The sequence below is a fragment of the Ascaphus truei genome, chromosome 1 (assembly GCF_040206685.1).
Source record: "Ascaphus truei isolate aAscTru1 chromosome 1, aAscTru1.hap1, whole genome shotgun sequence".
Classification (NCBI taxonomy): Eukaryota; Metazoa; Chordata; class Amphibia; order Anura; family Ascaphidae; genus Ascaphus; species Ascaphus truei.
This window is the reverse complement of record NC_134483.1, coordinates 483,021,170-483,045,169: the sequence shown is the minus strand read 5'-3', so window position 1 is coordinate 483,045,169 and position 24,000 is coordinate 483,021,170. Positions and strand designations below refer to the sequence as shown.

The following is a 24,000-nucleotide window of genomic DNA, read 5'->3' as shown; positions in this document are numbered from 1 at the left end:
TTTTTATTTTGACACACTAACTGCTATAACTCAACACTTTCTACTTTGTTAGTATACCACAAAAGACAAACCAATATGTAAAATATTTGTTAATTTTCATAAATCTTGAGGAATTACATAGGGAAGACATGAGGATAACACGTGTGAAGTAAAGACAAAAACTAAATTAATATTAGAGATGCGTGTATTCGCCACAAATATTGGAATTTGGGGCAAATATGGCATATCAAGGTTGTTGAAATGTTTTTTATTTGCCTAGCTTAGAAAAGCCTTTTGAAGGTTAATGGGAATGTATGCAATGGCATTGGCGAGCTCTATTTGCAAATTCATCCTAAATATTTAACTTTCCCAGACCCTGAAATATGGGTTTGGCTGAAGAAGAGAGAGAGAGACCCAAACATAAATTTAGACAACAAAAAGGAGCACACCTGAGATACCTTGGATATATGCAAATATGGATATGCAAATTATATTTAAATGAGCAACCTTAGCATATTTCCCAGGCATCCCAGGTGTGCTTTACTCTCTGTCTCTCTCTCTCTCTCTCTCTCTCTCTCTCTCTCTCTCTCTCTCTCTCTCTCTCTCTCTCTCTCTCTCTCTCTCTCTCTCTCTCTCTCTCTCTCTCAACCCCTTCCCCCTACGCACACATGAATATTCATCCGCGGTGTGAATATTAACAAAAATTCAACAAAATAATCACGGGATGAATTTTTATGCATTTGTCCATCTCTAGTTAGTATTACTAACCTAGTACTGGAAATCAGCGCCCCAACAATTAATATTGCCTCACATTATATAGTTACTTCCATCCAATAACTTTATCTTATTGCAATTCTAGTAGTATTATTGCTATTACTACTCACCGTTAATTTACCATTTCACCACAGGATCTGTTTAAATAAGATATACTCATCAGTAAATGCATAACTTTAATTTCAATTCTCAGGATTGAAGTCATATTGTAAGGCTTCGTTCAGGGTGCCAGAGGCAGGAGTTGGAGGGTGGGCTTTCGCGTGTGCAAGCGGCAGTCTGCTGGGCGATGTGTGTACATCCTCCCCAGCAGACTTTTTCAGGAGGGGGCGGGGCTACAGACCTCAGCTTAGGGATTGAAGTTGCAGTCTTGAAATCATTCTCAATAATGATTTCATTGGCTGCCGAGGTCCCAGTGACGCTGCTGCAGCTTCAAAAAACGACTTGGGTTGTTTATTGAAACTGTAGCCAGCATCAACTCCGTACTTCGGAGACAGGGTAGCTGCTACCCTGACAACCACAATTCAATTTGAATACATTGTTTCCGACGGCAGCTCGCACGTAAGCACGCCCTCCCTCCGAAGCCAGCACCCTGAACGAGGCCTAAATGCGTGATTCAATTAAATGTCACGCTGAAATTGTGGAGCCACGTTTCTCAAAAACAATGGTCTTATGCTTTTGGCCATAGAATATTTTTGGACATATTTTAGACTCTGTATTTAGTTTGCATGGAAGCAATCTTTACACGAAGCCCATAACATTCTGGAAAGCCTTTAGTAATTGTAATCACAGTCTCTTTCAGTAAATTAGTCTTCAAATAATTTCCACATAAAGGATACTTTTTTTTTGTTTTTGTTTTAAAGATATAGAATATTGCCAAAAAGTTAAAGGAATGATCGATGACCAGATGATAGGTTGTCTATAAATAATTGTGCTCTTTAAGAATATCATCTGTTTCCATTCTAAATTTATGGTGTTGGGCATTGCATGTGACACTAAATTACTATACATTTATATTGCTACGCATAATATTATTCAACAATTCTTTTTTTCTTGCCTTTCCCTGAAGCTTTCTATATACTTGTTCTTCATTGTATTACCTTTCTTTAGTTGTTTCCTGTTTGTTTTTCTGCTACTTTTTTCCTTGCTGTGTAATAAATCTTAGTGATCACCTTTGCATCATTGAAGCCTAAATAGCGCAACAATTGTATATTGTAACATAACACAGTTGCTCTTCCAAAGAGCTTGCAATCTATTACCTTGCCCACTTGGCTCTTTGCCTTGGTCATGGGATTCTCTTCCCCTTTTTCTCTTGGTTTCTCTTTCTATCTTTTTTCTTAACTTCCATTTCTTATTTGGTACCTTTTTCTTCAAATATCCAAACTTGGTCCCTAAAGCAACAAGGAAAGCATTTGTTTTATTCTACCCTGCAAGTCAATTGACTTAAGGTGTCAATACTCATGTAGGGATAATGGAGGCAATTTATACTATTAGATAAGCAATTCCAGTACTCTTGTCAATGTTGTATGGGAAAGGTGATTCACAGATCATCAAAGCAAACACCATTGCTAGTCTTTTGACTGCACACAAAAGACAACAATTATTCATCATTATTATTATTATTATTATCATTGATGCTATTGAATGCAAAGTACTGCAAATAGTCAAACTTAAGACAACAGCAAGGATATATCCAGTACCGTCAGTTTTAGAAGAACTCTTTGTACAGGGCCACTTTTCAATACATAAAAAATACACACACAGCTTCATAATTTACACCTTCATTACAATGCCATTTGCATGCTGAGTAGACTGATAACATTAATTTCTTAATAATTTGCCACAAGGTGAAGAGTGATGAAAAGACGAAGAAGGTGTTGATAAAATCCAGGAAATATAGTATTTGTGACTGATCTGTACTCTCACTGGCTCATCTTTTTGCTTTCTGTCCCAATGTTCTCCAATGTAACAAAAGATTGGATAAGTTCTAAACTGTTTCTCCTCGGCCCTCGCTAATTTGGGAAGAATGATTTACTTTTTCATTATGTGCTTTCTCTCTGTGGAACTGTTTGATTCCTTCCTCGGCTATTCTACCAAGTCAGGAACTGATGAAAGAAAATCTGAACTAAGTCTCCTCAGGCTCTACCACATTCACAGCTCATCTTCCCTGTTCTCTGAGGATAAGATCACTTATTATTCAGTGTGAAGATCATACCGTCAAACAAAAGCCGGTCTATTTTGGTATAGTGTAGGCACTTCTCACTTGTGATGGCAACTAGTGCATTTCCTGATTGCAAATCTCCTAAGGGCAACATAATTTACTTATTAACTGTTCATTTTTTATATTCATTAAAAAGAAAATTAATATAAATGAAATGAGCCAGTTATATTTTATTATAAAAAAAAGTCTAAGAATTAATTGTACACATATAATATTCTTACTGAAGGACTAAAAGTATGTGCTATACTCATTATTCCTAACATAATTTCCTGTCATCATTTTAAAGAAAAAAGGTATATTACAGCCATGGGTTGCTTTAATATTTTAATGAAGGCTTAGTCATTACAAAGTCATTATTGTACGACTGACAACATAATGTCAAACTTTAATATGTTGCACATGTTTTTAATGGTAAAATGAAGTAAATTATAATCAAATTAATCTAAATGTATTTTACATTTACACCTATTTTTTTCTCACTTGTTCATTATCTAGAGCCGTACTTTCCACGTTCCATGGGGTAGATCCTCAGAAGGTTTTTACATTTTTAACGTAATGTTATTACATTTTAAAGCTGCAGTTCAAGCTGACGTTTTAAAAAATATATATATATTTTTTTCCCAGTCAATATGTGCATCAATACAATCTGCACACTGACAAGTGATTAGCTAAGCTGCAGATCGATCTGTTCTCCTGTAATCAATCGCTTGCTTGGGGCTATTTCATTCAGTTCTTGCACAGCGTTTTGGGCAATGTAGTTCCTAGAATATGATTGACTGGGCTGTTACTAGATACAATTTGTTCACTGCTAGAGAGAGGGCGGGTCTCAAGAGCCAGAGCCTATCAGAAGGGGAAGGGGGCCGTCACTTTGGAAATGCTTCCTACATTAGAAACATTAGAAATGTCTTTAAAACATTTTTTGTTTTCATTTTTAAATGCTACAAGTATTTTCTCATAGCACAGAACTGATTTATTTAAAAAACCACACATGTAGGATATTGCTTGAACTGCTGCTTTAACGTAACGATATCTGTAACACATATCCCCAAAGCTTCATAGCTCCACGATGTTCAGCCATTGTTTCATAAAAATTGCGGAACACTACATTTAAATGGACGTTAGACTTACTCATTCAAATCATATGGTAATGAGCAGTTTATCTAACAACGGAGATCCTCAGACCTCCATTCTTGTTCGTGCAGAGTAATAATGCAACAGTATTTAGCACCTTCATAAAGCTGCCCTTACACACAATTGCATTATTTCTGGGAATAGCCTAAAAAATGTACTGAGTATAGGACTCTCCTTTTCATTACATAATATTATGAGAGAGAGAGAGAGAGAGAGAGTTATTGATGATATAAATGTCTGAAACACATTATATTATGTTTTTTACTGATTAAAGTGGTATGTTTTGTGTAAAGCATGACTACAATAATGTGTCTCCATACATACCTCTCCAATATAAATGAATATTTCATTTTTATTAATGTACAATTAAAATTAATGAAGGATGTCCTTCCCTCATTTATTTTAATTGTACTAATTGTATTTTAATTGTCCATAATACAATTATATGTTCATTATATTGTTAATGTATGTATGGATATATATATTATTGTACACCCATACTTTCATAGGTGATCTTTTTCACTTGATTTAATCCCAGTGTTAGCGATTTAGCTTGTCCTCTTGAAGACATGCGCAAAGAGGGACAGGTTTAAAAGCCATCATTGTAGATTTGTTATTTATTTTTTGACAAAGCACTATCCAGTGCAAAATGCAATAGAGGGACTTCTCGTGGTCGCCCGTTTTTTACCCATGTGAAATAAAGATTTTTTTAGGCTTGCCCTTTCTCTCCAGCCAATAGTTTTTCTTCATTGGAGCAGTGTCCGCTTTCTTCGTTTCCTGATTTGCACCCAGGGTTTATACAGTCATTATTACATTATATATCATATATTAAGTGAAAAGGTTAAAAGTGTAAAAATGATACAATTCTCAATATTATAACAAGATTTGCATTCGCTTTTGGTAACGCACGTGAAAATCTCCGTTAATAACGCGCCTTAAAGTTTGATGCATGTGCAGTATATTAGAGAACATGTCCCTGGGACATGAAAATCACAATTAAAGCAGCAGTTCCAGCAATATCCTACACGTGTGTTTTTTTTTAATAAATCAGTTCTGTACTATGAGAAAATACTTGAAGCATTTAAAAAAAATGTTTTAAAGATATTTTTAATGTTTCTAATGTAGGAAGCATTTCCAAAGTGACGGCCCCCTTCCCCTTCTGATAGGCTCTGGCTCTTGAGCCCCGCCCTCTCTCTAGCAGTGCACCAATTGTATCTAGAACTGCCCAGTCAATCATATTCTAGTACTACATTGCCCACAATGCTGTGCAAGAACTGAATTCAATAACCCGGAGCAAGCGATCAATTACAGGAGAACGGATCGATCTGCAATTTAGCTAATCACTTGTCAGTTTGCAGATTGTATTGATGCACATATTGAATGGGAATATATATATATATATATATATATATATATATATATATATATATATATATATACACATATATATATGTAACGGGTGCTCCCTCTGGCCTGACCCACCCAATCTCATATTGGCCCGTGTAGTCTAACCAGTCTCCCATTACCAGGCGTGTGTGTGGTGCACCTGCAAACAACAGGACTCTTGAGTCTCCCGCTTGGTGTTATTAGGGGATGTCATCAGGACAGGTAGCTGAGGTAGTGGGTACGAGTCCAACTTACATCATGTGCAGCGCCTCCACCTCATCAGGATCTGTGCTTCCGCAGGGAGATGGTCCTGGTGAGGAACTCCTTCTTGGTGCCATCCACTGTTGAGTAATTTCACACTCACACAGTGGGGTTCTTTTTCTCAAGGACATCTTTATTGAATACAGGGATGTAGCAGACTGCCCCATGCAGCTGCCGGCTCTAGCCGCACATCTCTCCGTGCTGTCCCTTTGCCAGGTACGCCCTCCCGTATTGAAGTGGGATTCCCTTTCTCCTAGGGAGATCACCGCTGTGCCAGGTCCCTGGACACAGTATGGCGTAGACAAACTTAACTGATCACTCTGCTACCGCTGGTTACTGCACTAGGGTCACAAAAGTGATTCTCCAATCTTGTACCTTCTGGTTACTATTTCTCCACCAACAACAACACTAACTGTCAGTGTTGTGCCCTTTATACTCCAGGGGCAGGCGCATCTCTGAGGTCACTATCCAGGGACTCAGAGCATACAGCCACTCCCTTCCTTACACAGGGCACCACACTAGGGTGTGAGGGAAAACCTCCATAACTATTGTGGGCAGGCCTGTATTTACCAGGACTTACTGCCAACAGGGAAGATGTATGCAGTCATTATTATGCATGGCTACATATATATATTTATAGATATAGCAAATGGAAATAGAACTGTATGCTCATTTGCATGTCTTAGGCACGTCTGCAACCCCATCTTTCACCATTATCACCCAGCACACAGCACTTCCACTGCAGCAAGGGATTCTGGAAAATGACATGCAAATGAGCACACAGTGCCACTTTTTGCTTCAAAAACCATTTTTAACATGGTACCCGACCTTGAAACGGCTGTCTGTGGGTGGGTTTTCTGGCTATGCATCTTAACCCTGGCTGTGCTCAAAGCTGTGACCATGCAGCAAGCTTAAGCCTATAGGGAACCATGTTAAAAATGGTTTTTGAAGCAAAAAGTGGCACTGTGTGCTCATTTGCATGTCATTTCCCAGCATCCCTTGTGGCAGTGGAAGTGCTGTGTGCTGGGTGATAATGGTGAAAGGTGGGGTTGCAGACCTGCCTAAGACATGCAAATGAGCATACAGTTCTATTTCCATTTGCTGTGGAGGGTTTTTGTCACTTTTTTTACTCACCATAACTTCACTAAGTATATATATATATTTAAAAACGGCAGCTTCAACTGCAGCTTTAATAGCACTACTACATTGAAGAACGGAAGGGATTCCTGCGTGATCCAGCTGGAGACAAGGAATCAGGAGAACACCGCAGCAAAAAGTGGGGACCAAACCATAAAGTGCTGTAAAACCAAGGTAATTTAAGCCAAATAGACGATACACAGCAACATACAGGTGAGGCAAGTGATCCTCTAACACTTTTCGCGCTTGTGCAGCACTTTATCAAAAAGGCTCTTTGACAAAGCGCTGCACAAGCGCAAAACGTGTTAGAAGACCACTTGCCTCACCTGTATGTTGCTGTGTATCGTCTATTTGGATTAAATTACCTTGATTTTAAAGCACTTTATGGTTTGGTCCCCACTTTTTGCTGCGGTGCTCTCCTGATTCCTTGTCTCCAGCTGGATCACGCAGGAATCCCTTTGGTTGCATACCTCTGCAGGAGACGCACGCGATCTGGAGTCTACACAGATGGTCACACTCAGTGAGTAGTACCTTATATTTTCATTGTTGCTTTATCATTTTTCTCTTGGACTGTATTATTGGGCACTGGAATGCCAACAGGACTGAGAAGTATTCATAATTATCTGCTGTGCAAAATCGCATGAACTTGTGCAAATGGGGAGTCAGTATTAATTGACATTACCATCAAGATTCTTACCAGCACCTATTTACTCACATGCAACATATGATCATCTTTTCTCTGGGTTAACAGCATTTGACACTACCTGGGATGTCTGTGCTGTTTTAAAATAAGTGGTCTGAGCACTAGTGGAGACTCAGTGGTCTCTTGTTCATTGTTACTTTGAAGAACGGATGTTATTTTTTGCATCTCATTAACTTGAGGATCCCTGTTAATAAGAAGAAAAATAACATCCGTTCCCATTTTCGAGAATATAACGTAATTACGTCAAAATTACTGAAGCTCTGAGGATCTACCCCATAGTTATTTTTCTGGTCCCTGTTATTTCAACTTGAGTTTGCTTGACCCAATACTGCTAATACTATCTTCTGTTTACATGTATTTGAATTGTAAAATCTTCGGGTTATGATACTTATCAATAATTGTCACTTATTGTAAAATGTCACGTAAAAATAACACCAACAAAATATGCAACCCACATACCACTGTCTAATGACATTCCAGTTAATATTTACAGATTATTATGAGATGTATAAATGTGTGCTTCTTTTAACTTTACCTGTTCCCCCTTCAATCTGCACCACAAAATCCACCGAGTTTGAAGAATCTATACTCTTTCAAAATCTAGTATTTATTTTATACTTTATTTAATCTAGGCCACGGCACTCAATCTTCTGGAGAAAAAAAAACACCTGCAGAGACAGTTAATTTTGTTACCTTTGTCAGTACTTTCCAGGAAAAACAAAGAAAGCTGCGGGGTCAGTCAGTAGCGTTCACTATGCTAATATGGCTTTCCATTGGCCACCAGAGTGAGTCTGGCCCCAGTAGCCATATTGTTTCCCCCGAACAAGAATTCTTGTTCAGGAATTTTAAAACTCATAGCTTTGAGTGCCATGGTTGAGTTCCTTGTTTCAAACAAAATAAAACGATGCATTAATGTAACTTTGTGCTTTTTAGGATGGACTTGTTCCCCACACAATTGGTTGAGTGCTTCAAAACACCCTTATCTTCCCAATAATATAAACACATTATAGTGTTCATCAAAAGATAACCCAAGATGAAAGTTTGCACAATATTTAAAAATTGATTACTTGTGGTAGATGGTTTCTTAGAAGGACAGTTTAATATTTATATGCTATTGAACTTATGCATGTATGAGCTTTGCTTCACAGTAATCATAAATATGAAAGTGAGAGAGATTAAATTGTATGTTTCACTGCTCATCATAGAAACTCACTCACATTTTTTATTACGAGGGTGGTTTGGAAATACAGTTCAGGTTCATTGCAGGCCTTTAATGGACCAACATGATAGTTCTTGAAAGATATAACTGTACACCAGTGTTAGAGACCTCACAAGTCTCTGTCTTTTCAGGTATACTATTATACCCATGAAAAGCTATAATAAAGGGGGGGGGGGGGGGTATTATACATGTGTGTGTATGTATGTATGTATATGGGTATATATGTATATACACACACACAAAGACATACACACACACACACACATAACAACCATTGCTACAAACATACACTTGTTTGGGACAAATATGAAGACATAAACTCTGCTACATTATAATGGGGGCGCACCAACTACAATTTTAGCAGGTTTTATGACATGGTGGTATATGCCACTTTTGGGTTAAATCCTTTTGTGTGTGTTTGTATGTTTTAGTTTATTTTCTATATCACTGTTTTGCTTCTAGTGTATAAAATTAATATTGATGAATTTGTGTGTTAAAGTTGTAAATTTATGCCAAAACTAAATACTGAAAATTGATGTGATTGAAAATAAGGAAAGACTAGATTTGCCCATACCTATTTCCAGAAAGGTAGCAATCTATATGTTGTCTAAATGGGCCCTGTACATCCTAACAAATGCAATTTTAAAGTTAATATGTGCTATTAAATATATAAGATGTATAATTTAAATTGGATTCTACCAGAATAATTAATAAACATTTTGCATTTGCTTTAGGACACAAGTTTGCTGCTAGTAGCAAAATTATATTTTATCCTAAACTGTTTTTTAAATTGCTCTATCTGCTGCTGGTAATTATAATTTATCTCCAGCTATATGCCCTGTATAACCTAATGATAGGGAAATACATGGATGGCCATCTTTGCATTTGCTATAAGTAATAATGTTTACGTTTAATGCTGTTACAATATCCAATACTAGCTGCCACCAGAAGCTATATATTTTGTTTCAGGTGTTTAGAATTTTCATATAATTTTGTAAGTCCTTATTCATTGGGGATAATCAAACTTGAAACTGAAAGACCTCTATTTATCCACAGGTCACTGCACACTCCTCCTGTGAACCTCAGCTGCGATCTTGAGAAATATCTGTCTTAAAGAGCTAGAAAGATGTGATTGTGGGACTATTTTGCATACAGAGTTACTGAAATAAATGTGTATAGTTTGACTCTGCTGGCTAAAATTAAGAAAGAAGCTACAAGTCACGTGCATCGGAAACACTGGAAAGCCTTGAAACCATTTATATATACATATAAAGAATACAAAACTCATTTGAAAGTATTAGTTTTAACTTGCCTTATAACAAAATGGATTTCACAAAGCAAGACTGTGGAATACCTAAGGAATTCATCGTATGGTTAAAGTTTGCAATCAAAAGGTATGCTGCACTGTATGTATAAATGGTTCTATTGACCCTTCCCTGACTTTCTCTGAATGCTTATAACTTCTGTTATTTCTGAAATGTACAATGTTATCATTTTTTGTCAAATGTTATGTACTTTCCTTGCAACAATGGACCTAAAAAGAAATAACATATAAAATGCAATGCTTTAAGGAGGAAACATTTTTATTTTCTTATTAAAAAAAAAAACAAAAAAAAACGAACCACAAAAAAAATATATATATATTTATTATATAAAGATGAATATTTATTATAGATATTAAAACTTTCATTGAGATTTAATGTAAGGCTTTAATAAATTGTAAGCTGTGCCTGAAGGTTTGCATGCCTACACAATGAAAACAGGAAAACATCAACATCTAAGCAACTCTTTTGCCTTGCTGAATTTAAGAGTTTAATGCATTTAAGCAACAGATAGTTATAGGTACATTTTCTATGTCACATAGGACTGCAAAAAACTTTGTTACTCCTATTTAAGCTTTCGTCTAAATCAATATTTTATACCCATATATTCTGTAGCTGAGAATGACACACACATTTCTGAGGTGAAAATACACGCAGTTGGGTGGCTTCTCTGCTTCCAGCCCAAGGCTTTTTCTATAACAACAAGACAAAAAGGGAAGAGGCATGTGTTTATCTCTCTCTAGGGGAGCTTACGTCATCTCCCCTTTCTGTACATTTAACAAGTGCACTGAACTCTTAGGCTTTAAGTTGGTTTCTTTTATTGTGTTACACAGATATTCCTCCAGACATAACAGCAACAATACGATATCAATCTTATTAGAATTAAGGCTGGAAAATAGATCCGGACTCATTACCTTCCACATACCAATTCCTGTCTGTCTTTTTCTCTTCACTGGGCAGACAGACCAACCATGTTTGATAAGTCCTTTCTCTAGCTGAAGTCTGCTTTTGATGTACTATAATGAGTACATTGCCTAGCTGAATCTGTCTTTTACTCTTCTGGACAGTCCTCCCCATCATTTTTTACATGCCACCCAAGACTTCGGCACCAATGTGTCCTTTGTTACACTGTAAAAAAAAACTCAATTACATTTTAACCGTGTTTTATACATTTCTAATGTCTGAATATAGACGCGATTTGAGAATGTGCCACACATGTTTTTGGTACCCTGACAAATGTCTATCCGAGAAATAGGTTTGGATGTTCTTGGGTACATCCTGTCGTAATGAGCCCCCAAATAATAGCCATAATATTATTAACTATGGAGAAAATTCTAAGATGTAAGTGATTGCTGGTTCCCAATCTGTGTGTTGCTGCACCTCTTAACAGCATAGTTTATGATAATTGTGAGATGATATGTAAGGGATCATCTATCAAAGTCCCACTGGGGCAAAAGTGAGAAATAACATAGCACCAACTTGATCAAATAAATAATTCCCTCGGAAATTGCTGAGACATTTTGGTGCTTTTTTTTTTTTTTTTCACCAATGTTTCCTCTTCTGCAACGAGGAAACTTTGATAACTAGCACACTTACGATAGAACAGGGGTGGCCAACTCCAGCCCTCAAAAGCTACCAACAGGTCAGGTTTTCAGGATATCCCTGCTTCAGCACAGGTGACTCAATCTGTGTGTCTACTGATTGAGCACCTGTGCTGAAGCAGGGATATCCTGAAAACCTGCCCTGTTGGTAGCTCTTGAGGACTGGAGTTGGCTACCCCTGTTATAGAACATTTTCACTCAGGTTAATTTAGTGATTGAGGAGCCAGGGAAACATACCAGAGCAATGATGTACCGCTTATCTCCTTTATTTGCTCATATCTATTTATCTCAGTGGTTTATATACATATATTTTGAGAACACTACTCCCATTTAGTACTCCCATTTAGTTTTATTCGGATTCCACATTTAAAGTTGGAAAGGTCACTGAATGCAACTTTTTCCCTTTTTTAAACAAGGTTTGTCTTGACAAATCAAGTATTTATGAAATATATTGCAAAAAAGATTTTTTTACTGTTATTAAACAAAGAATCATTTTTGCTGTACTTGCAAATGCTGTGCACATTTGATGAATAAAGTGATCATTTGTATTAAACATTTTGGAATATACATTTGTCTGTTTTACTAGAGTGCCAGATGTATACTTCAGAAGAAAAAAAAAAGGTTCTTTGTCTGGACTTTTAAATAACTGAAGTTTAACTAAAGCTTTTCTTAAAGGGTTCAGAAATGCTTAATGTCTTAATAAGACTTTATGATTTGCTGTCGATGCAAAAATGAAGGATAAAAGCAAATTCATTTCTTACCGAAGAAGAAGAAAAAAAAAATGAAATAAGCCCAAAGATTTAAGCGGCTTAGCATTAAGTCATATGAACTCTGAAAAATATATATTATTATGTCATGAGGATTCTCAGTGAAAAAAACATAATTCAAATGTTTATGATATATTTGAATTTGCTAAAAAATATACCTTTGCCAAACTTCTGATGATTTTATTTAGAGCTATATTTCTCTAAATGAATGTAAATGGTAAATGAGTCACTTTAACCTCCTCTGTGTTTGTTACTGCTGTTTAGATCTACAAATGTGCAAATGATGTTGAGGGTCATTATTCATGCTATATTCCTCTAAACAGGCGTGCCTGCTCTTGAAATGACAGTTCAGGTGTGGCTCCATGTGCATTGCCCTAGGGCATAGCAATTCAAAGTAAAACTATCTGTTTAAAATCATTTTTTGCAAGGAATGATATCTCAGGATGTGCATCTCATTATGAAGTATGTCATGGGATAATGTGTCACATCCTCCATCTTCTAAAGTATTTTGCATTAACATCTTGTCCATTGCCGTTCTGCATAATTAACAGATTGCCAAATGTGTAGAACAAGCTTCGTAATGTAAAACCTGGACTTTCGTGAGCCCTGAATTTACCAGAGATTAACTGAGACAAAGGATTTAATGTAGCTCTCTGTAGTAAATCTGCTTCACACCTCACACTTTCCAGGTGATTCAGGGAAACCTCAAATTAGCAGCTACTAGTCTGTTGGCTGCTGGTAGAAAATTCCAGCCCTGTGTTTATGGGGTACAATTATAGGCAGACGTTTATTAGAGTTTCTCGGCTTCAAAACCCAGGCACTACAGATTCACAAATGCGGCACCAGATTTATTCAAAAAGAAAACCCCATTGATTTTAGATAGGAATGCTTTTCCTTAATAAATCTGGGGCAATGTGTTGCTATCTAGTTACTAAAATCTCCTGGTTGAAAATGTGGGACAAATACAGTGTAAAAAAAAAAAAAAAACCTCCCGCATATCTAACAAAGAAAAAGAATCAAACTGAAAATTATTTGAGTTGTTCCTTTCATTTGGTGCCATCAGACGTTTGCACTGGTTTCTCCCTAGTTTTGCAGCCAAACTTTAGTAAATAACCCCCGTCGTGTCTGATGAAGTTGTAATTATTGGGCCAATGCTATGCATCACAAACAGCTTTTTTTGTAACATGGAAATCTAATTTTAAATTGCAATTTTGCGCACCTATGTCAGTGTATTTCCACAAGGGTTCCTCGGAACCATTGGGTGCCGCACGCATCCCTTAAGGGTTAGTGAAAGTGTAATAAATTCAATTATATTGAAAAAGTGAAGGTGGTAATAAATGCACGTACATCAGCTTAGGAAAATCAAGCAATACATTCATTTTGACATGTTACCAACTGCAGTCAGCGTCATCACGGTAGTAGATGGAACCTGCAGACACGTGATGTATCCCAGCCACTACTACGTTTAGTTTTGTAACCGGATCCTGGTGCTTATGAAGTTCACTCCAGCTTCACCACAGATCGCAAATAAAGGGATACTCCCGCTCCACTCCTCGATATGTCGGGAACCCATAGCGGCTTCAAACCTCACGCAAATGCCAGTGCAAACAGCTGATGAAAGCAGGTCCCACATTGGATTTCCCCATAAAGTTTATGCTTTCTGGGGCCTGATTTTCTCTGTACAGTTCTGTGAGATCTCTCATGGGAGATTGCTTTTCCCAAAAGAGGAGAGAGAGAGACTTCTCCCCAGCCAGGAGGAAGCTGGCTGGCACAGTTCTCCAGGCCTGCTGGACATTGGTCGCAGAGCCTGCTGGGACTGCCTGGGTTACACACCCAGGAAGAAGCAAGGACATAAGTCTGCTGTTAAAGCAGTGCTGTTCTGCCCAGGACATTGGATCCAGAGGGATTTCCAGGACTATCATGGGACCGAGTCCTAACAACAGATACGGACTACATAATTTATATTTGGGTGCCTAAGGACTGTTGATATTGTTGCTAACCGGACCGGGCACTGTGCAGAGAATTTCTGGCCCCAGAAAGCATATTTTTTTTGGAGAAATCTAACATGAGACCTGCTTTCATCAGCTGTTTGCACTGGCATTTGCTTGAGGTTTGGCCGCTATGAGTTCCCGACATATCGAGTAGTGGAGCGGGAGTATCCCTTTATTTGCGATCTGTGGTGAAGCTGGAGTGAACTTCATAAGCACCGGGATCCGGTTACAAAACTAAACAAGAGGAGTGGCTGGGAGACATCACGTGTCTGCAGGTTCCATCTACTACCGTGAGGTGCTGTGCTGGATTGTCGGTTAGAGGATGACTCTTGATGACGCTGACTGCAGTTGGTAACATGTGCCAAAATTCATGTATTGCTTGATTTTTTTAAGTTGTTGTACGTGCATTTATTACCACCTTCACTTTTTCAATATAATTGAATTTATTACACTATGAGTTGTGCGCTGTTTGTCTTTATTTCTTTCACTTACCATCTCAGATGTTGAGCCATCTGGAGTGATACAGCAGCAGACTCTCTTACTTTTGTAAAGGTTTTTTCTTACACATTTGTTTATTATCTTATTGCTTATTTATTTCAGTGTTTATTATAGCACTATATATTGCACTGGGTTATCACATGTGTTTTATGTGTTTGATTGACACGATTGAAGGAGATACACTTTTTTATTTTATTTTTTATATTAATTTATGCACAATTGTTAGCGCAGATATTTTCATTTTTTTTTCACCATCCCCAAAGGGTTCTCTGCAATTTTCTGGTCATTTGAAAATTGTACAAAATACAGAAGATATTAAAATGCATCTGATCTCAGATGCGCTATTAGAGAGGGTTGGGGTTCCTTACAATGCATCTGATCTCAGACACACTATTAGAGAGATTTGGGGTTCCACAGAATTTCACAATACAACTATAGGGTTCCTTAACCTCCAAAAAGTTGAAAAAACACTGACCTATGTACTAACCTGAATTTGTTCCAGCTGCACCATCAGCATAAACATTTTTTTTTGTATTCTTTTGGCACATCGAAAAGCACTTCACTAGGTGTACAAATGTTAATGTATGTACTAAAAATAATTTTTCAGTGCACCCAAAAAAGGAGAAAGTGTATCAAAATCATCTGCCCAGTTAAACTTGGTGTACAGTAAATGCTGAAAAGTTTCTTTATATTATTAAAACAGAAGTAAGTTGCTATGTTTCAACCAAAAATGTGTTTGACTCAGCTCAAATGTTTATATAGGTTAACAATATGCATTATTTTCCCGGTATGGCTATTGTAAAAATTATTACACAAGTCATTGATAAATAACAGAAATGCACATTATTATTGAATTTGAATTGTATCAATTGGGTATTAAACATACAATATAATGTATCATTCGTTTGATATTAATTTCGACACATTATGTGTCAAAATTAATATCAAACGAATGATGCATTATACTGTATGTATGAACTTCATACAGACGGGGCACATTTTATGAAGGTTTGTACTACTTGTAAGTACTAACATTTTGATACATATTAAAAATTCAAATATGATCTTAGTACAGATGCCCCTTTATGTCACAAAGCCTTTGACAAATGTTTTGCATAAAATTGTCACATTTGTGGCATTGCTGCTTTCATTTGTAGTACATTTAATAAATTACTTTTTTTTAATTGATCCCTTGGGTTATTATTTGACTGCTTGAAGTTTAAAATCATAATATAAACCATTTTGAATGAATATTTAATTCTGTTTTTAGTAAAATAGCTTTGAACTACTTTGCAGTTGGACATAGGTTATTATATGCACATTGTTGGACCAGCACTGCGCCACTTAGTCCAGTTTGGGAGTGAGGTGAAGTGCTCAGATACTATGCTTCTGCATCTAACACTGACTATACCTGTGACCATGGCAGTAGGGGAGAGGAGTTTGTCTGTGAGTGAGTCTGTCTCTGTGTGTAAGGAATGCATCTGTACAGTATGTGTAAGGGAGTGTGTGTGTGTGTCTGTCCAAGGCTGCTGACAGCTTTCCCAGGGCCAACCTTTTTGCACGCCCTACAAGTCCCACAATCTGTTCCTCTTAACCCCCTCTCTCTCAGTATCATTCCATCCTCTCTCTTTCTCACTCCCCCTCTATTTCTGTTCTCCCCTCTCTCACTCCCTATTTTCTCTCTCCCCACCCCTTCCCTCTCTCACTCCCCTTTGTTCTCTCATTCCTTCCTCTTTCTCACTTCCCCCTCTCTCACTCTCCCCGTCTCACTCACTATCCCACCTTCTGTTCACTCTCACCCTCCTCCCTCTATTTATTTTCCCCTTCTCTCTCACACTCTCCCCTCCTCTCTCCTCCTATATGCCCCCTACATTCCCCCTCTCTCACTATCCCTCCTGTATTTCTCTCACTCTCCCCCCCTTTCTCTCTCTCTCTCTCTCTCTCTCTCTCTCTCTCTCTCTCTCTCTCTCTCTCTCTCTCTCTCTCTCTCTCTCTCTCTCTCTCTCTCTCTCTCTCTCTCTCTCTCTCTCTCTCTCTCTCCCTCTCATACACCCCTCCCTCTCAACCCCTGTATTTCTCTCTCACTTCCCCCTCTGTAGTTCTACCCTACTCCCTCTCCCCTTCTCTCACACTACCCTCTCTATATCTCAGTCTCCCACCATACATGTCTCCCCATCTCTTTCTCACACTCCCCCCTCTCTAAGGGGTAGATCCTCAGAAGCTCACTAATATTTTAAGGTTTACATTATCTCATTTTACGGTATCCATATCCATAACGCATATTCCCAAAACTGCTTAAACTGTTGTTCAACCATTTTCCTTAAAAATAATGGAGCAGCAAATACGAAGAACAAACTTTATCTCAAGGTACATTTAAAAATAAAAATAGAAGAAAAAAACAATACTAGGAAAATATATTAAAATACTGATAAAGACTGTAGATGTTCAACTCACATGGTGTGAGCTACAAACAAGCGGTTTTATCACAAAGTGATGTCTCCAAGTGGTTCTAGGAGGTGTGCCGCGATACATTTCAGAGGTCCGTGGTATATGCGCAAGCCGGCCGGAGACGTCACTGATGGAGGTGGTGCGGGTCGCGTACCCGTAGCAGTGTAAAGAGAGGAGGTGTCACAACAGTCCTAGTATACCTTGCGTTTTAACCCTATGCGCTATGCCAACTTCTTTATACGGATTTGGGAGGAGGATCTTATTTACCTGGTGCTATGGAAGCGCTACATCGATGATGTGGTCTTCATTTGGAAAGGAAGTGAGAGATTTGGGGATTTCATTGAACATATAAACAACAATGAGTTTGTAGCCTGGAGCTCCCGTGGCTCCTGGAGACACCCCTCCCCTTGAGCAGCTCGGTCGCGGGTGCCGACAGACCCGACGGCTGCTTCCAAGGGTGGGGGCTGGAGCAGGGAGCAGTGCGGCTTTCCCCGCCAGCGGCCGGTTGCCGGGGACGCGATCGGGCCGTTGCTATGGCCGCGGTCGCGTCTCTAAGGTCCCGGCGGCCGGTGAAGCAGGGTGCCGCCATTGCGATGCGGGTTGCGCATGCGCAGGGACGCGATAGCGCGAAAGGCCCCCAGATAGCTCGCGCGAGAGCAGGGCTAGACCAGGGAAGGTTGAGGCAGCCCAGGACAGCTTGCGCAGGCGCAGGAGAGGTAGGGAAAAGCCCGCGAAGCCCTAGCCTACCAGTGAAGGCTCTGAGCTGGGACTACATATCCCATGAGTCTCTGTACGCCCCACGTGACACCAGGGAGCCAATAGGGCTTAGGGAGCCCCTGCAGAAGAGATACATTTGGCGGGCTTACAGCACGTTAGCGAGCAGTCAGAGACCGGAGCAGCCCAGGGAAGGAGGTAGGGTACAGGAGTCGGGGACTCCCTGTACTAGGCCAGCACCCCCAGGGCCCGAGATAGCTCAGCTCCCCAGTAAGGTGAGTGTTGCCAGGGGCAGCCCTCAGGTTAGGGACCCTGCCACTTACATTAGTGGGAGCTGGGAAAGGAAGGTTACAGAGAGTTGGAGTCAGGGAGCTGTGAGGGAAGCAAGGGTGCGGGGAGCGAGTGCAGCTCCTGCCCCATATAGGTACCTACACCCCAGGTAGGCCCCAACTCCCCACTAGTTTAGTGGGTAAGTGCTTAGGGAGGCCCAAGATAGGGACGCTGCCCTTAGTATAGAGTGCTGCCTTGCCAGAGTCACGGCTGTTAGTGCTGTGAGGTCTGACAGGCAGGCACCTTGTTGCGCAGCACGTTGGCTGCAGCATCCAGTGAGCTACAGCTTGCTGCTGTAGGCGCTGGGACTCGTTAGGTCTTAGTAAGTACAGTCAAGGCTGGGAAGAGTTAGGGGAGTGGGAGGGGAGTTTTCCCCAAAGCCACTTTAGGTTGCGATACCACAGGGACAGGCCCTAGGTTAGGGTTCCTGTCACGTTAGTACCAAGTGTTAGTTAGGGACTCAGCGGACGCTGCGGTCCCTGTGAAGCGGTTCGGACCCACGTTGGGGTCCGCAGAGACTATTCCAGAGGGAGACCGCCCTGGCGGTCTGCGTACAAAGGAGTTCGGTTGGAGGATCAGACGGATTCATCACACGTCTGACCCTTTGCGAAGCCAGTTGCTGATCCGAGTTCCGGAGTGCTCGGCAGGTACCATACAGTCATAAGTGCACCAACGGGCCCCTTAGTGTAACTGTGACTGCACAGTCACCCACGTTCTCTCCAAGAGTGCGGGACATTGGGTGGGATTCTCGGGACACTGGGTGGGATCACATGGTGTTGGGGAAGCGTCCTGCGCGACGCCGTAGGTGTCTCCTCTAGAGAGGGACACAGGTTATATTGTGGTACTGCCGTGATACGTTGTTTGCATGTTAGTAAAGTCCTTAGTTATTATACCTCACCGTGTATGTTATTATTGATTGTCTTGCGAGGAACCACTCCCCCTCTGGTGGGAGCCATCGCAGGTGGAGGCGCTGTATCGAGTAAGTGGTTGTCCCTAGTATTGTATTGCCCCAGGTTCCCCGTGGCGGAAGCTCAGCCCTCCTGTGAGCCAACAGGTACTGCACCACACCTATGGTAACATCGTATGTTCCCTTGCACCCCACACTATATCTGCGATTGGGGGGGGGGGGGATACCCGTTACAAGTTAAATCTTCGATTTACACATCATTCCCACTAAACTAACGTGTTCTTGGTTTTAAATTTTTATATAGAGAATGATGTTGTTTGTACCAAAATCTTTTTTAAGGAAGTGGATTGCAGCAATTACATTCTCAAGAGTAATTGTCACCATAAGAAATGGACATCAAATATTATATTTGGCCAGTTCAGGCGAATTAGGAGAAAATCTACAGTCTTTGTCAGCACTTTAATATATTTTTTATTCTATATATGTTTTTTGTCTATGTTTATTTTCACAAGTACCTTGAGCTAAAGTTTGCGCTTTGTATTTGCTGCTACCTTACCCTGGGGATGTTTGGAAACATCCTGAACTGAGCTGCATCTTGCTCATATTTTTTTTTTTATCACTTTTGTCCTTTTTAAGGGGCTTGAATCACTCGATTTGTATTGCTTCACCATTGGTGGTTGCTTTGCGCTTGTTCTTCTTTTTTTCCATTTACCTTAAATAAGGGAACCTTACATTGTAATGGACCTTAGGCTTCTGCAAATCATATGGTAATGAGCATTTTACCCTCCAACGGAGATCCTCAAAACTTCATTACTGTTAAGGTAATGCTAATAATGCAACCATATTTAGTGCCTGTTGAAATTATCCCTTACTCACTTCTAAATGCATTGCATTCTTTCTCCAAATAGCTTACAAGGGAAAAGGGAAGGTCAAAAGTGGGATCCATATGAATGGACTGAATACAAGAATTAACCCTTACATGTGTTATACTAACAGATAGGTGGAATATATTTGATAGATGGAACATACAGTATTAATGGCTGAAACAGCAACACATTAATATTATTTATTTAAAGGGATTAACTATAATATGTTGTTTTAATGATTAAAGTGAATGTTAGATATGTTTATTTTACTTACTATTGTATACATAATTAATGGTATACAGTATGAGTTTACCAGAATGAATTTACATATGACAAATGATTTTTAAGATGACAGAAGTAACCAAAATAATATTTAATTACACACTGTTCAGGTACTGTGTGTAAAAAAAGAAAATGTAACATATTTAATTTTCAACAAACATAACTATATAGATGCCAGACAACGAGAAACATATCTAAATGCATTTACAAAGTACGCGTGGTATGGTTGGTAAAGAGGTGTCGGGCAATATCTCCATGTTCTCCTGCATTGCCCAGGTCAGGACAATAACATCCTGTCAACTTGGTAATGCAGGTACTTACAGGTGTGGTGTGCTAACGTTCCCTTATAACGTTCTTTCCCTTCGTCCAGGTAACGTTACGTTGGTCGTTTGCTAATGGACCTTACTTTTGCATATCATTATCCTGGATGATACCCAGGAGGAAAATAAGGTCTGTTACCTAATTATGTAAGGTAATGTTATTTGCCCTTATTTCGCACACTTCTGAGGGTCTACCCTTAAGAATCTTATCTGGGGAGAAAGCCTCTGGTCAGGAAGGGCCCTGTGGACACCACGGCCAAATGTGACTACCAGATGTGCCAAACTTCGAGCCAGATGCAACAGGGGGGTAGGAAGGATTTGGCAAGATAGGTCCCCACGGCTGAGGAGAGCTGTGGTTCCGAAGCACACAGAAGTCGCGGCAGCTTGATGCCGAAGTCTGTCCATGTGAGTGAGTCAGTGTGTGTGACTCAGTCTGTCAGTGTGAGTGAGTCTGTTAGTGTGTGTCACAAATACACACTGGCACACACACAGCCTCTGAGAGGGGGTGGGGGGTATTTTAATACGATGATAGCCACCTGTCCCCCCATCTCTTTACCAAACTCTGGCTCCTAAAAATTCTGACTAGCTCCTGCATTGTTTTGAGATTTTTGCCCACCCCTGATCTAAACATTAACTGTTATAATTATAAAGGAAGATCACTGCAACAACCTGGTTTCACAACCAAAACATATTATTCGAATGATCCTTACTTGTAAGTAATTTTTTGCTGTTAACGACAGTATAGGATTAAAATAAATCAGTTGTGAAATGAAAAAAACGATTAATTAATCCCTTACGCACCGCAAAACATATTAGCTACGTGATTACCAATAAATTGGTGCATTGCCTTTGCAAGAATGCCTCATCTGAATTCTAGACGAACAAAAGAAAGGTCATGAGGGACACAAAAAAAAAAAAAAAAATGTCCCTTAAGGTGGTTCTGGTGTAATCAATACATAGTAGCCAGCAGTTTGCTAGGATTGTATTATTATTTCCAACTGACAAGAGGAGCAGGAGAATGACTCACCTGTGCCTTCATCTTGCATTGAGTTATGGTCCCTTCATCTTGTTCTCAGTTCTCATGACAATCATATCCCATTTCTAGGCACTTCTGCGAGGTAAAAAGGTGCATCCATTTGCTGACTATTTTATGCAATGTCCTACATAATACAAATGGGAGCATTCTGACGTAAATAAAAAAGTGAGGTGGTGACCTTAGTCTGATGCTTTTATGTGTTCTTTTCTCTTTGATGGAACAACCCCACCAGAAGCCATTGAGAACTCTTCAGACTCTATAATTCATGAATGTAACTTAACAGCTGATAATGAATGAGTAAACAAGCCCTCGTGATCTCAAATACAGTAAAAATACAGGTGTGATTTAAATACTGAACAATGAGGTAAAAATCAAAACATGTTTTTGTTTCTCTAGACAAAGAACAGGCTAGACATCCAGACCCCATTAGTGCCATAGGGTTTATTGATGCATTATAGAACGACAGAGTGTATAAAATAGAGAGGCAGAAAAATGTATTTATTGTCCCTTCAGCATTTGGTGTAAACATATGCATGTTGTTTTTCTAAACGTGAAGCTGAACAGTTTTCTTTCATCTCTGGTCCCATTCTAAATGCAAGTCGTGCAAGATCCAAAAGCCTGAGCTAAAGGGATTTTTTTCAGGCTACGGATAGAATTTCTATTGTTATGACTTACCTTGAATTTGCTATAAAGCTTTTGATCTCAGAGTGAATTCTCTCTTGGGGCATTCCATGCCTTGCACTGAAATTCAAACAGTGTGTTCCCACATTGGCTGTTATCGCGTCATTTTTAAATTACTAAAAATATGTTTTTATCTTGCTACTTTTGATAACAAAATGATAATTAAATTACCTAGCAAAAATTACTTAATTATGAATAGTAACGCAAATTTGCTATGCTACGTGCATTTGTATCGGCTTAAAATTCAGAAATGTTGACCTACTGTATAAAAGGTGACAAGAGAAACTCACTGCTATTAGTTTAATCTCCTCCGTGCTAGTTTCCTTCATCGCATTACAAAGCAATGCATTGCAAAGCCCTCCAGCAATGGAGAGCTAAAGCAGCAACGCTCTTTAAAATGAGCATACATCTGAACATATTTCATAACAGAAGCCTGCATGCAAATGTATTCTTCTTAAGCTTGGAATATGCTTGGGAGTATGCTTTTTTTTTTAAATTCTTATATTGTGAGCTCTCACCAAGATCTGTTTATCTATTGTTCATAAATTGCTCCATCAAAGGTGCAATCTCACAAACTGGCCTTTTATAAACAAGGTTTGGCTTAATTAAAATGCTAAAGCAAAGACCAGTCTTCTTTTGTTTCTCTAGAAATCAATTATATATTTCATTTCTTAGGGGCGTCTGAATGGGGGAGTGTTAGTCAACTAAGTGTTTTCCTAAATCCGAGCCCACCTTTTTCCTATCAGAGACGTAATGTAGATAAAGAGATGGAGAGGGGACTCAGGCTTTGCAAGCACTTGGTGAATTCACTGTAATACCAGACAAAGGAGAGTAGCCAGGGCACGTGAAATCCCACCCAAGTCTCAGCTCAATATGTTAACAAATGAACCTAACAAATGATATAATAGTACTTATTGGTGTCAGATTTTGGTTAAAACAAAGGAGGGATTGTCCCTTTAAATTATTCCAACTCTAAACGCCAATGACATACGCGCCTACTGAGTTCATGGAATACACATCCAAGCCACATTTACACTTTCAGCAAATGCCAACACAAGCAATCAACCATTTGCAATCCTCATGTTGACGTAGTGCTAGCTACAGTACTGCAGGGACAGGCTTTAGGAGCCAGGATAAATGAACACTGGAGACCATTAATAATATTTTTAAATTAGGAGATGTTGGGTTGAAAGGTCGGAGGTACCTATTATCACTATATAGTGAATTGCCTTGCAACATAAGCTACTAATTTATGGCAACAATTTTCCTACTTCACTCAATTTGTTTTTATTATTTGTACTCTCTTAATCCTCTCACAATTCCTCCCTATAACTTGAACACTTTGAAACATATGACAATTTACCATGGAGATTTGAGAAATGAAGGAAAGAGCATGTAATACATTATATACTTTAAACATGCCCTTTAG

The 24,000-nt window shown here is 39.2% G+C and overlaps 1 protein-coding gene across 6 annotated transcripts in view; it reads left to right on the top strand.

Annotated features, from left to right (window-relative positions):
• PCDH7 (protocadherin 7) overlaps nt 1-24,000 on the top strand; it is a 689,933-nt gene that overhangs the window by 12,872 nt on the left and 653,061 nt on the right. For 2 of the 6 annotated variants that reach the window (XM_075568145.1, XM_075568154.1), the window contains one exon: nt 9,865-10,425. The exons of the other annotated variants lie outside the window; for them this stretch is intronic. In XM_075568145.1, the coding sequence (XP_075424260.1) occupies nt 9,865-9,906 (42 nt within the window). In that variant the 3' untranslated portion in view covers nt 9,907-10,425. Of the gene's footprint in view, nt 1-9,864; nt 10,426-24,000 lie in introns of those variants that run through there. 6 annotated transcript variants of the gene reach the window in all.